Source organism: Ranitomeya variabilis, chromosome 4 (assembly GCF_051348905.1).
Source record: "Ranitomeya variabilis isolate aRanVar5 chromosome 4, aRanVar5.hap1, whole genome shotgun sequence".
In the NCBI taxonomy this organism is placed as follows: Eukaryota; Metazoa; Chordata; class Amphibia; order Anura; family Dendrobatidae; genus Ranitomeya; species Ranitomeya variabilis.
The window spans coordinates 618396664-618410133 of NC_135235.1; the positions used below are offsets into that span (position 1 = coordinate 618396664).

Genomic DNA, 13470 nt, shown 5'->3' on the forward strand with positions numbered 1-13470 from the left:
ATACTATGCAGGTTGCCTAATGGGGGTGCATTATACTATACTGGCTGCCTAATGGGGGTGCATTATACTATACTGGCTGCCTAATAGGGGTGCATTATACTATACTGGCTGCCTATGGGTGTGCATTATACTATACAGGCTGCCTAATAGGGGTGCATTATACTATACTGGCTGCCTATGGGGGTGCATTATACTATACAGGCTGCCTAATGGGGGTGCATTATACTATCCTGGCTGCCTATGGGGGTGCATTATACTATACAGGCTGCCTAGTGGGGGTGCATTATACTATACTGGCTGCCTAATGGGGGTGCGTTATACTATACTGGCTGCCTAATGGGGGTGCATTATACTATACAGGCTGCCAAATGGGGGTGCATTATACTATATTGGCTGCCTATGGGTGTGCATTATACTATGCAGGCTGCCTAATAGGGGTGCATTATACTATACTGGCTGCCTATGGGGGTGTATTATACTATACAGGCTGCCTAATGGGGGTGCATTATACTATCCTGGCTGCCTATGGTGGTGCATTATACTATACAGGCTGCCAAATGGGGGTGCATTATACTATATTGGCTGCCTATGGGTGTGCATTATACTATGCAGGCTGCCTAATAGGGGTGCATTATACTATACTGGCTGCCTATGGGTGTGCATTATACTATACAGGCTGCCTAATAGGGGTGCATTATACTATACTGGCTGCCTATGGGGGTGCATTATACTATACAGGCTGCCTAATGGGGGTGCATTATACTATCCTGGCTGCCTATGGGGGTGCATTATACTATACAGGCTGCCTAGTGGGGGTGCATTATACTATACTGGCTGCCTAATGGGGGTGCATTATACTATACAGGCTGCCAAATGGGGGTGCATTATACTATATTGGCTGCCTATGGGTGTGCATTATACTATGCAGGCTGCCTAATAGGGGTGCATTATACTATACTGGCTGCCTATGGGGGTGTATTATACTATACAGGCTGCCTAATGGGGGTGCATTATACTATCCTGGCTGCCTATGGTGGTGCATTATACTATACAGGCTGCCAAATGGGGGTGCATTATACTATATTGGCTGCCTATGGGTGTGCATTATACTATGCAGGCTGCCTAATAGGGGTGCATTATACTATACTGGCTGCCTATGGGGGTGCATTATACTATACAGGCTGCCTAATGGGGGTGCATTATACTATACAGGCTGCCTAGTGGGGGTGCATTGTACTATACTGGCTGCCTAATGGGGGTGCATTATACTATACTGGCTGCCAAATGGGGGTGCATTATACTATTCTGGCTGCCTATGGGGGTGCATTATACTATACAGGCCTATGGGGAATGCATTATACTATGCAGGTCTATGGGGAGTGCATTATACTATACAGGGCTATGGGGGTGCATTATACTATACAGGCCTATGGGGAATGCATTATACTATACAGGCCTATGGGGAATGCATTATACTATACAGGCCTATGGGTAATGCATTATACTATACAGGCATATGGGGAGTGCATTATACTATACAGGATTATGGGGAGTGCAGTATACTATATAGATGTATCATACTATATTGAGGACTATCTGGCAGATTATACTATATGGAGGCTATCTAGGGGGCCATCATACAGTGTGGGGATTACAGTGAAGGGGCCATCACGCAGTGTTGAAGCCATCAAGTAGTTTGGGGGCTACTAAGGGGTCAGTATACTGTGTGAGGGTACATTACAGTGACGAGGCATCATATTATGTATAAGAGAGCATCATTGTGTGTATAGGGGATATGTACAGGGGGAGACTCGGGACATTATTGAATGTAAAGTGGGCACTTATTGTTATAGGGGAACTCAGGTTACTGTAACTATCAAAGGGGCACACAGGGCAATATTACTATCTAGGGAGCAAAATGTGGGCACTGTTTTGTAGGGCACCCAGCATTACCATATTCTAGAGGGTTGCTTTAGAATTTAGAGGGTACAGAGAACCACACAGCAGGTGCAGTAATAGGGACACATACGGGAGCGGCTCAGAATTGGGGTATCAGCAGGATGAGGAGTTTGTGCAGGTCGGGAATAGATGGTGACGTGCTGAAAATATGAGATGTGAAATGTGTCTTTGTTATATTCTCTGCAGACGAGTCCTGGGTGGAAGAAGTTGTGTCAGACTAGGCCAGGGGTAAAAGACCGGAAAAGTGAACGATTCCATCAGAAAGAACGTCAGCGGTAAGTCACCATCTGTAGCTGTGCTGTGATTTGTTATATGTTCTGTAGGACTGGTATCAACCACTGACCATATGGCGGTAATATCCATGTTGGTCTTTGTATAGAGATTATTTTCCGCAACAGCGCGGTCATCTGCTGAGGTTCTCCTCCACTATTAGGATGTGTCACCCAGTTGTAAACAAGGTTACCTGGTTAGGGGCCCACTCAGAAGCTTCGCCCTCTGAACCAAAACCCTAGCTACGCCTTTGAGCATAGTAGGCTCCTATAGTTGTATGATTTGCACTCTGTTTGCCTAACTGAATTCACTGGCTCCATTGGGTGAAGATCTCAATTTTTTTTTTTAGGTCACCCCTTGACAGAGTCATGAATGGGAAGCATAACGCAGTGTGAAAGCTGCCTAACACTTCTTGTGCAGTACCACAGGCAGCAACAAGGTAATTTGCTCTTGTAGGTGATCTACGAAAAATAACCCTATAAGCAATGAAATAATCCTCTGCAAAGGAAAACATGAGGTGCCGTAATCTTTATTGATGTGCACAGCAGTGAAAATACATTTCATAAAACAAGGTCACGGTCTGAAAATGATGGGTATAGTCATTGATCTAGAAGTATTGGCTCCTCTGTCAGATTTCCATATAATGATGGAGAGACACAAAATGTAATTTTTTTTCTAACACCGTGTCCTTTTAGACCATTTGTCCTTTAAGAACCCTTTCCACCCTGATGTAGTGTATGGGACCATCTGAAAAAAACCCTACAAAATTGTCAGCTTCCTGCAACTTTGTAATTTAAGGTTCATATACAAGGGCTGATTTTTATAGCAAATGTGCCCGATCTACTTCGCTCACACGGGCTGAAATATTGTGTATGGGGACAAAACAATCATTAATATGATCATTCTGTCCTTATGCCACGTGCATGTTACCGATGGCAAAGATAATGTGCTGCTGACAAAGATTTTGATGGCGGAGCAAAGCCATGATTGCATGGGTGGATTATCAGAAACAAGTGTTTTTATGAACAATAGCCTCCAGATTATCGGCCCTTTTAAATGGTCTTTTAGGCATGGAAGCAAATGTGGCAAGATGCCAGAATGAATTTTTGAAGGTTTTACACATTTCCATCCTCAGGTTTCTTAACGAATGCCAACCACTGGATGACAACCACATTAGGATCCAAATTTGGTGCCCACAAGCACTTCCCTGTCTCCAACACCGAAACCAAAGAAGAATTAATACTAACTTATTTGCTTGCAGAGCTACGTCACAGGGAAAGATATATACAGTATATGACCAAAGGTCTGGACATTCAGTAAGTTAGCTCAACATAAAGGGGTTTTCCAGTTTAACTTGGCTGAAGATTGTTTAAAAAAAAGTGTTTCTTTAGTCACCCTCCCCAGATCTAGGGCTGACTCTCCACCTCTGCTCTTGATGTCTGTTCTTGTCTTATGCTACACATCACATTACCAGCCCTGCAGACAATAACTGAGCTCAGTAGCTCCTGCTGTCAACTCGGCCTGAGCTCACTGACTGGCTGCAGCGCTGTTGATGTGACGTCAACGCGTAAGACAGTAGCAGATACCAGGAAAGCACTGTCGATAGCAAGGGTGAGTAAAGCACAGTTTGTTTGTTTTTTGAGCAAACAAGGGACAGGGGTTTTCCAAAACTGGAAAATCCCTTTAAGTCCCTATACGGTTCTGTTGTGATCTTTGTCCAGATCATTGGAAGTCAAGTTCTTTGGCCATCATACAGACTTATAATACAATGGGACATTGAGGCAGTCTGAAGATGGCACGCAGGCAATATTTGTGCAGAGATGCTGAATGGTGATGGTCATCTATTGTCCATAAAAGCGAATGTGAACATATAAATTACATGATAAGAGAGTTGTCACTGCTCTTTGCAAGGACCTCCATCATCCTCCATCATCGCTTATTGTTCCCTCACATTGCTGAAATATCTTGAATTTCTTCAAATGCTTCAGTAATTAACACTCAACCAACGAATGGAACACTTTCTTTGACCATTGCAAAGTCTTAATAGCTGATATAGTTAATAAGCTTCACTTACATAGAAAACACTATGCTTTGCATGTCTGGAGAGATGCAACACTTGGTAACTGCCCCGGAAGAAGCCAGCTAAGCATTACTACAATGTAATGATTTATGTTCTTCTATTACAAATCTAAGGACATTTTGCTCAAAGTCTTGAATACTTTTTGGTACGAAATGCCTTCTGCGTCTTCTAAAGTTGGGTCAGTGTCTACGTTTTCATAGTTGCTGTCTGTAGTATCTAGTGATGACACAGTGGTTATGCTCTGGGACATGCTGGAGATACCATTGGGCATTGAACTTGGACATGCAATGTTGAGCAAGTCATTGGAAAGTGAGGTGGCAGATGAAGCATCATGCAAGATGTTGTTCATTGAGCTGGTTGACTTTACAGTGGTCAAGACATTAGCTGTTGATCTTAGGCGTGGTCTGGTTGATAAGCCATTGGGCATGGAGCTGCTGGAAGGACTTGCGGGCATGTTATTGATGTCCAGCTGCTTTGCACTGCAGAATGGGGTATAATATTCAGTCATTTCCTCAAATTGCTCACCATCGACTTTATAATGTTTTTTCTTTGCTAACAAGATATTGTTGAATCGGAAGCCCCAAAGGATTTCACGGGGTAAGTAGGATGTTCGAGACTGATGGGACGTTCCCGTAGAATCCCCTGTGTAGATGAATGTCACCAAGATCTCAAATCTGTCTGAAGCCACAGCTTTCCGATCTAGCGCATATAAAGGACTATGTTCATCAATAACATGGACAACTGTGACTGGTGTTACCAATATGATTTGGTCATTGACCAGTTTGAGATCTTTGTATTCCATTACGATCCCTTTCTCATGATCTTCATTATAGCGGAGCAGTTGGGCCCTCACATTTCCCTCCACCACGTGGTTTGGACGGAAGTCACCGATTCGCCACATAAGGCAGAGCTGTCCATCTCTCAAGCCAACAAGAGCAAAGTAACTGAAACGTACCGTCTGGGCTCTTTTCCGGGCGGTAGCCATCTTGGCCATAGCAGCACCTATTATGAACGTGTCAATAATACAACTGAATACTGATTGCAGAGTGACCAGTATTATTGCCAAAGAGCACTCCTCCGTGACACAGCGGTAACCATAGCCAATGGTTGTCTGCGTCTCAAGTGAGAATAAAAATGCTCCCGCAAATGTGCGTACTTTGTCAATGCAAGGAGTTATGTCCATGCTACTGATATCGCCATGCTGTAAAGCAATGATCCAGAAGAGTAAGCCAAACAGAAGCCATGATAAGACATATGATAATGAAAATATGATCAGCATGTGACGCCACTTCATGTCAACTAACGTGGTGAAGATGTCAAGCACGTAACTCTCCCACTCGCCAAGGATGCTCTTGAAGTAGACGTTGCAGCTGCCATCTTTTTGCATAAAACGATGCTGGTAGGATTTCCTGTAGACCAGACTGTGTTGGTACCATGTGTGCTCTTTTACATTGACTAGCTTCCATGTATCTGTAACTTGAATCATCTTGGCTTTCAAGGTGGGCCTTCACGCAATGTTATATTCTGCCTTCATTCAACTCCTGAAAAAGAAATAGTTTTATAAGAATTATTGCATACATTTTTTTTTTCGTTTATGTGAAGACATGGTTAGTGGTAATGGTGTGGACTGATTCGCAGGATCCGGTCTAGAGGCCGGTTCGGTATTCTGTGGCTAAAAAATTTGAGTCCTAACAAACGACTCCTCATACCTGCCGGTATCCGCATCTCCTCTTTTTGCAGCGCATTGCACATCAAACATTGCGGCTGGTCAGATAATCATGAGAAGAACCATGAATGGTGGAAAACAAGAGACGGTACTTAGGGATCCTGTCCAGCAGGCACAGATTCCTGACATGATCGTTGGACCTGGGCCTTGCGAATCAATTCCCACCATCTCTAAATCTGACAATTATTATGGTGAGCTTTAGAGGACCATGCTAAAATTTCTTATTTGAGTTTCAAAACAGCTTCCTTATCCCACCCCTGACCCCTGGGGACACAAACTATGACAGTCTATTTCGTGGGTGGGAAGCCAACTTTTTTCCTAATAGAATATACACGTGCCATACGGGTTGATTTTCCATTTAGGCCATAAAAGCTATACCAAACCAAGAAAATGAACTTTCTACCACGTTTGTCCCCTTTTTTTTCCTCTTTTTTTTCTGAAGTCCATATTACTAAAACCAGACGTTCACAACCAAAGTGTGGAAAATAAAGAAACAGCAATGAGATTTCAAATGGAAAACATGCTCATGGTTTTAATTGTTTTCACGTTCACGGCTTCAAACAATAGTTATTTTAGAAATAACCACAAACATCGGGGAATAAATCCGCTTAAATCAGAAGCTACTGGTTGACTCTGCTCTGGATTACGGAGTGAATATTTTTACATCAATTGTGTCGGTTTATAAAAATGCTAGAACACCACTTTCCTGAAATAATTACAAAAAGGTTCGTTTGGTTCTTGCATGATGAAGTTTGCATGTCTCAACAAGACTAACAAAACAGCAGATGATACCGAGAACATTCTCCTAATTGTCACAATCATACAAAAAGTGCAGCTGCAAAGCGCAGCCGGGGACAGCGCCAAATATAGCAGCAAATTATTCTTCAGAACAGATCGCTTTCACAACCCAAGAAGACATAAAGAGAGCTGGATACTTTGTCTTTTACTTTATAACTTTAATTTTTTTTGAACAGCAGCTGTTTTATCTTTATAGTTGACCTGTTTTATAATCCCAGACACAATACTCAACCGTGTCCATAGAGCAAACCTCTAGCCATAAATCAAACCTTGACTGTTCTCCAGACTATTCTTGTATGAATAAAGACATTTAGTGAGTTAATCAGCTCTAAATTATGCATGACTACTATAATACCACCTTCTAGGATAAAAATATAATACTGCCCCCTATGTACAAGAATATAACTACTATAATACTGCCCTCTATGTACAAGAATATAACTACTATAATACTGCCCCCTATGTACAAGAATATAACTACTATAATACTGCTCCTATGTACAAGAATATAACTACTATAATACTGCCCTCTATGTACAGGAATATAACTACTATAATACTGCCCCTATGTACAAGAATATAACTACTATAATACTGCCCCTATGTACAAGAATATAACTACTATAATACTGCCCCTATGTACAAGAATATAACTACTATAATACTGCCCCTATGTACAAGAATATAACTACTATAATACTGCCCCCTATGTACAAGAATATAAGCACGGTGGCGCAGTGGTTAGCACTGCAGCCTTGCAGCGCTGGAGTCCTGGGTTCTAATCCCACCCAGGACAACATCTGCAAAGAGTTTGTATGTTCTCTCCGTGTTTGCGTGGGTTTCCTCCGGGTACTCCGGTTTCCTCCCACATTCCAAAGACATACTGATAGGGAATTTAGATTGTGAGCCCCATCGGGGACAGTGATGATAATGTGTGCAAACTGTAAAGCGCTGCGGAATATGTTAGCGCTATATAAAAATAAAGATTATTATTATTATTATTACTGCTCCTCTGTACAAGAATATAACTACTATAATACTGCTCCTATGTACAAGAATATAACTACTATAATACTGCCCTCTATGTACAAGAATATAACTACTATAATACTGCCTTTATGTACAAGAATATAACTACTATAATCAGTGGTGGGTTATAATGAGGTGGTGGGGGGGCCCTGGGCAACTGCTCAGATTGACCGCCGCCATCAGGGCATTACTGCCCTGACTGGCGTATGGGCCCGGTGGGCACAAGGGGCCCGCATTGGGCCCGTCTCATCTGCTCACCGGGCCCCTACCGGTGCTGTGGCAGTTTAACGCTATTGACGTGCGGGCGCGCACCCGCATGTCAATAGTTAACAGCCGCCAGCCAATTGGAGGCTGGCAGCTGAAGTCAGCCGCAGCACGCACGTCACCAGCGTCTAATGTCATTGTCAGTCGCTGGCGAGTGCGCGCTGCTGGAGGGAGCTTCCCCGAAGGAGCGAGGACAGGTGAGGAGAACTAGTTTTTTGGTTTTTTAATTGCGAACGGCAAAGCTGGACACACTGGGGGCAGAGATGCTGGACACACTGGGGGCAATATGCTGGACACACTGGGGGCAATATGCTGGACACACTGGGGGCAGGATGCTGGACACACTGGGGGGCAGAATGCTGGACACACTGGGGGCAGAATGCTGGACACACTGGGGGCTGAATGCAGGACACACTGGGGGCTGAATGCTGGACACACTGGGGGATGAATGCTGGACATACTGGGGGCTGAATGCAGGACACACTGGGGGCTGAATGCTGGACACACTGGGGGATGAATGCTGAACACACTGGGGGCAACATGCTGGACACACTGGGGGCAGAATGCTGGACACACTGGGGGCAAGATGCTGGACACACTGGGGGCAGGATGCTGGACACACTGGAGGCAGGATGCTGGACACATTGGGGGCAGAGATGCTGGACATTGGGGGCAGGATGCTGGACACATTGAGGGCAGGATGCTGGACACATTGGGGGCAGAGATGCTGGACATTGGGGGCAGAGATGCTGGACACTGGGGGCAGAGATGCTGGACACTGGGGGCAGAGATGCTGGACACACTGGGGGCAGGATGCTGGACACACTGGGGGCAAAATGCTGGACACACTGGGGCAGACATGCTGGACACTGGGGGCAGAGATGCTGGACATTGGGGCAGAGATGCTGGACGTTGGGGGCAGAGATGCTGGACATTGGGGGCAGAGATGCTGGACACTGGGGCAGAGATGCTGGACACTGGGGCAGAGATGCTGGACACTGGGGCACAGATGCTGGACACTGGGGCAGAGATGCTGGACACACTGGGGGCAGGATGCTGGACACACTGGGGGCAGGATGCTGGACACACTGGGGGCAGGATGCTGGACACATTGGTGGCAGAGATGCTGGACACCGGGGGGCATAGATGCTGGACACTGGGGGTAGAGATGCTGGACAATGGGGGCAAAGATGCTGGACACTGGGGGCATAGATGCTGGACACTGAGGGCAGAGATGCTGGACATTGGGGGCAGAGATGCTGGACACACTGGGGGCAGGACTGGAGACAGATGGGGCAGGATTGGAGACATGGGCAGAATGTAGATACGGGGCATGATTGGAGACATGGGGCAGAATGAAAGACATGGGGCAGGATTGGAGACAGATCGTGCAGGATCATGAGGCAGGATGGATACGATGGAGACTGATGGGGCAGGATGGAGAGATCATATGGGGCAGAATGGATACTCATGAGGGCAGGATGGGAGAACATATGGCTGAAGCCAGGAATGAGATACACGGGGCCAGGATGGGGGATATTATTATTACCATAGGGGCTAATTAAGGGATATTATTACTGCAGTGATGTATTTATTTTATTTTTTGAGGACACTGTTTTAAATGGGGGGGCGGTCCTGTTACTGTGTAGAGTGACACTTTGTCGCCTCTTTTTCTTCATGTGGTGTAATGCAGAAGTTGGGAAAAATTAAGTAATGTGTTCTGCAAGCGGAGCTCCGAGATAACTGTGTTATTTCCTGCAGAGACAAGTCCTGGCTGGATGAAGTGATGGCGGTCTGTGCTGGATGAAAGATGAAGGACTTCACCTAGAGACGTCACTGGTGAGTCAGTGTTACCTATACACTGACATTATACACTGTATACTATATACAGAGGTCCTGTGTATAATGTCACCGGTGATCACTGTATTACCTCTACACAGACACTGCATACAAAGTACAGATCCCATGTGAATACTGGCACTTATGGTGATAGTATTGTGGGTTTTTTTTTCTTCCTATCTGAAGGGTAAATTGACTAGATCAATGGATGTTTGACAGGTTATGGTTTCACACAGCAACTATTTTTCTGGAATAATCTGGTTCAGGTATATGATGACCCCGTTGCATGACCCCGTCGCATGACCCCGTCACATGACCGGGGGGCCCACAGTGTCTGAACAGCCCAGGGCCCTGGCTACCCTTAATCCACCCCTGACTATAATACTACTCCTATGTACAAAAATATAACTGCTATAATACTGCTCCTATGTACAAGAATACAACTACTATAATACTGCCTCCTATGTACAAGAATATAACTACTATAATACTGTTCATGTACAGGAATATAACTACTATAATACTGCCCCTCATGTACAAGAATATATCTACTATAATACTGCCTCCTATGTACAAGAATAAAACTATAATACTGCCACTATGTATAAGAATATAACTACTATAATACTGCACCTATGTACAAGAATATAACTACTATAATACTGCCTCCTATGTACAAGAATAAAACTACTATAATACTGTTTTCTATGTACAGGAATATAACTACTATAATACTGCCCCTCATGTACAAGAATATAACTACTATAATACTGCTCCTATGTAAAAGAATATAACTACTATAATACCGCCCCTATGTACAAGAATATAACTACTATAAAACTGCCCCTCATGTACAAGAATATAACTTCTATATTACTGTTCCTATATACAAGAATATAACTACTATAATACTGCCCCTATGTACAAGAATATAACTACTATAATACTGTTCCTATGTACAAGAATATAACTACTATAATACTGCTCCTATGTACTGGAATATAACTACTATAATACTGCCCTCTATGTACAAGAGTATAACTACTATAATACTGCTCTTATGTACAAGAATATAACTACTATAACACTGCTCCTATGTACAAGAATATAACTACTATAACACTGCTCCTATGTACAAGAATATGACTGCTATAAAACTGCCCATGTGTACAGAAAATAACTTTTTGGATATTTCCCCAATGAACTATGCAGAGAGTGGGAGTTTGTTATGGAGAAATTTGCTTTATTTCTTCTCATGTGAATGTAAGCAATTTACATGAATTCCGTCTTGCGTAGAGGGAGGGTCCCGAATGTTACGCGATTGGGAATTCCAAGCCTCAATAATGGTCTGGAGATGTAAAATTTCACAATAAAAGAATTTCTATTTAAACATTAAGAACTCAGACGTAAAGAGCACGGAGCGGCAGACACTTACACAAACTTAAAAGTCATGCAACGAAGCAGCAATTTGCACTCAAATATCTTGGAGAAATAAACACAATGACATTTAATTCCTCTAAGTGAAACCAGACCCCATAAAAAACGCCATGGAAGCGCTGAAGGTTGACGCTATAATAAGCACCAGAAGTCTAGAGTTCAGCCCATTCTATTTCCATGTGGATCTGCACTCAGATTCCACCGGCTTAGCACGTAATAGTGCTGTTCAACAGGCAACCGATTAACCCGTCAATGACGAAACACTAGAGGATGTGTACATGGGATTGGTGGGGGTCTCACCTCTGACAGCATTATTGTTAAGGTCATTGGAGGGTCCCAGCCCCCTTACTGAAGTACTACATCCATACCTCTGCATGTGTACTGCAGCCCAGCCTCATTCATGCGCATGCCCAAAAATGTAGCAAAAATGGCGCAGTTTTGTAAAAAGATTTACCCTTTAATTTATGCGCAATCATTATTATATGTTATGAGCATGTAGCAATGTGCATGCATGTGCATCGGTATGTATGTAGTGAGTGTATGTACAGTAAGTATGAGCGGATGTTCAAGTTGAGCATTTCCTGTACAATATGTGTGAGCATAATTGTAACTTTATCCGTGGGCGAGTGCATGTATGTAGGGTCTATTCATCATGCATGAGGGTTTGTATGTAATCTGTCTGTGAGCATATTTATTTTTTGGGGGGACTGTACATGTGGTATATATGAGTATGTATAATCTGTGTGTGTAAATATATATATATATATATATATATATATGTATATATATATATATATATATATATAAAGTGAGTGGTGTAACTAGAGTCTGATGGGTCCCCGTGCAAGATTTGGACCGGAGGCCCCCTCATTCTAATATATATGTCCTTCATCTTGGCCCCATCCTGATGTATGTCCCTTCTCCTGGGCCCCATCCTGGTATATATATCCCCCATTCTGGTATATGTCCCGCGTTCTTTGATGTATAGGAAAAAAATAAACCATTATATTCAACAGGGACGAACAAAGAAGTCATTGGACCCAATAACAAAGGTATAATGCACTTCCCATAGTCCTCCATATAGTATGATGCACAGCCCTTAGTCCTCCTTATAGTATAATGCACCCCCATAGTCCTCCATATAGTATAATGCAGAGCCCATAGTCCTCCATATAGTATAATACACATTCCATAGTTCTCCATATAGTATAATTCACAGCTATAGTTCTCCATATAGTATAATGCACCCCCATAGTCCTCCATAGTATAATACTCAGCTAATAGTCCTCCATAAAATATAATGCACAGCCCATAGTCCTCTATACAATATACTGCACAGCCCATAGTCATCCATACAGTATAATGCACAGCCCATATTCTTACATGTAGTATAATGCACAGCCCATAGTCATACATGTAGTATAATGCGCAGCCCATAGTCATCCATGCAGTAGTATGGCAACGGCCACCGTGTACTAACTGATTTAAAAAAAATACTCACCTTCCCTGCACTCCCCCGCCATAGGCAGCTGACTTCAGCATGCATGCGATGGGAGCGCATGATGGTCACGTGCATGCCGACGTCAGCTACTGGCCTCTGACTGGCCAGATGGGCCTGCACACCTCAATGCACTTCAGTTTGATGTGAGTCCAAGGACACACTTCCAGCTGAAGTATTTGCTGGCATTGGAGGGTCCCTCACTCCCCGGGCCAGGTCACAGATTGAGTTATGTATCTGTGTGTATGAGGAGGCGCATGCATGTATCTTTGTGATGAGGGGGTGCATGTATGCATCTGTGTGCATGAGGGGGTGCATGTATGTATCTGTGTATGAGGGGGTACATGTATGCATCTGTGTGCATGAGGAGGTGCATGTATGTATTCATGTGTATGAGTAGGTGCATGTGTAAAGAGTATGACACAAAAGATGAAAATCCCCAGCAATGTGCACCATTTGTGCAGGAAGAGTGCCATTTACTGTACAAACGAGACCTTGCAGAACCAACCGGAAGAAGGAGAGTTTCAGGAGGGACGAGTTCGGCTGGAACACCGGGTCTGGTGACCTTGA

The 13470-nt window shown here is 43.7% G+C and overlaps 1 protein-coding gene across 5 annotated transcripts in view; it reads right to left on the reverse strand.

The window, feature by feature from the left end:
* Positions 1-2742: 2742 nt before the first annotated feature.
* KCNJ16 (potassium inwardly rectifying channel subfamily J member 16) overlaps positions 2743-13470 on the reverse strand; it is a 63621-nt gene continuing 52893 nt past the window's right edge. For all 5 annotated transcript variants that reach the window (XM_077253445.1, XM_077253443.1, XM_077253444.1 and 2 more), the window contains exon 2: positions 2743-5850. In XM_077253445.1, coding sequence (XP_077109560.1) covers positions 4410-5795 — 1386 coding nt within the window. In that variant the 5' untranslated portion in view covers positions 5796-5850 and the 3' untranslated portion in view covers positions 2743-4409. The remainder of the gene's footprint in view (positions 5851-13470) is intronic.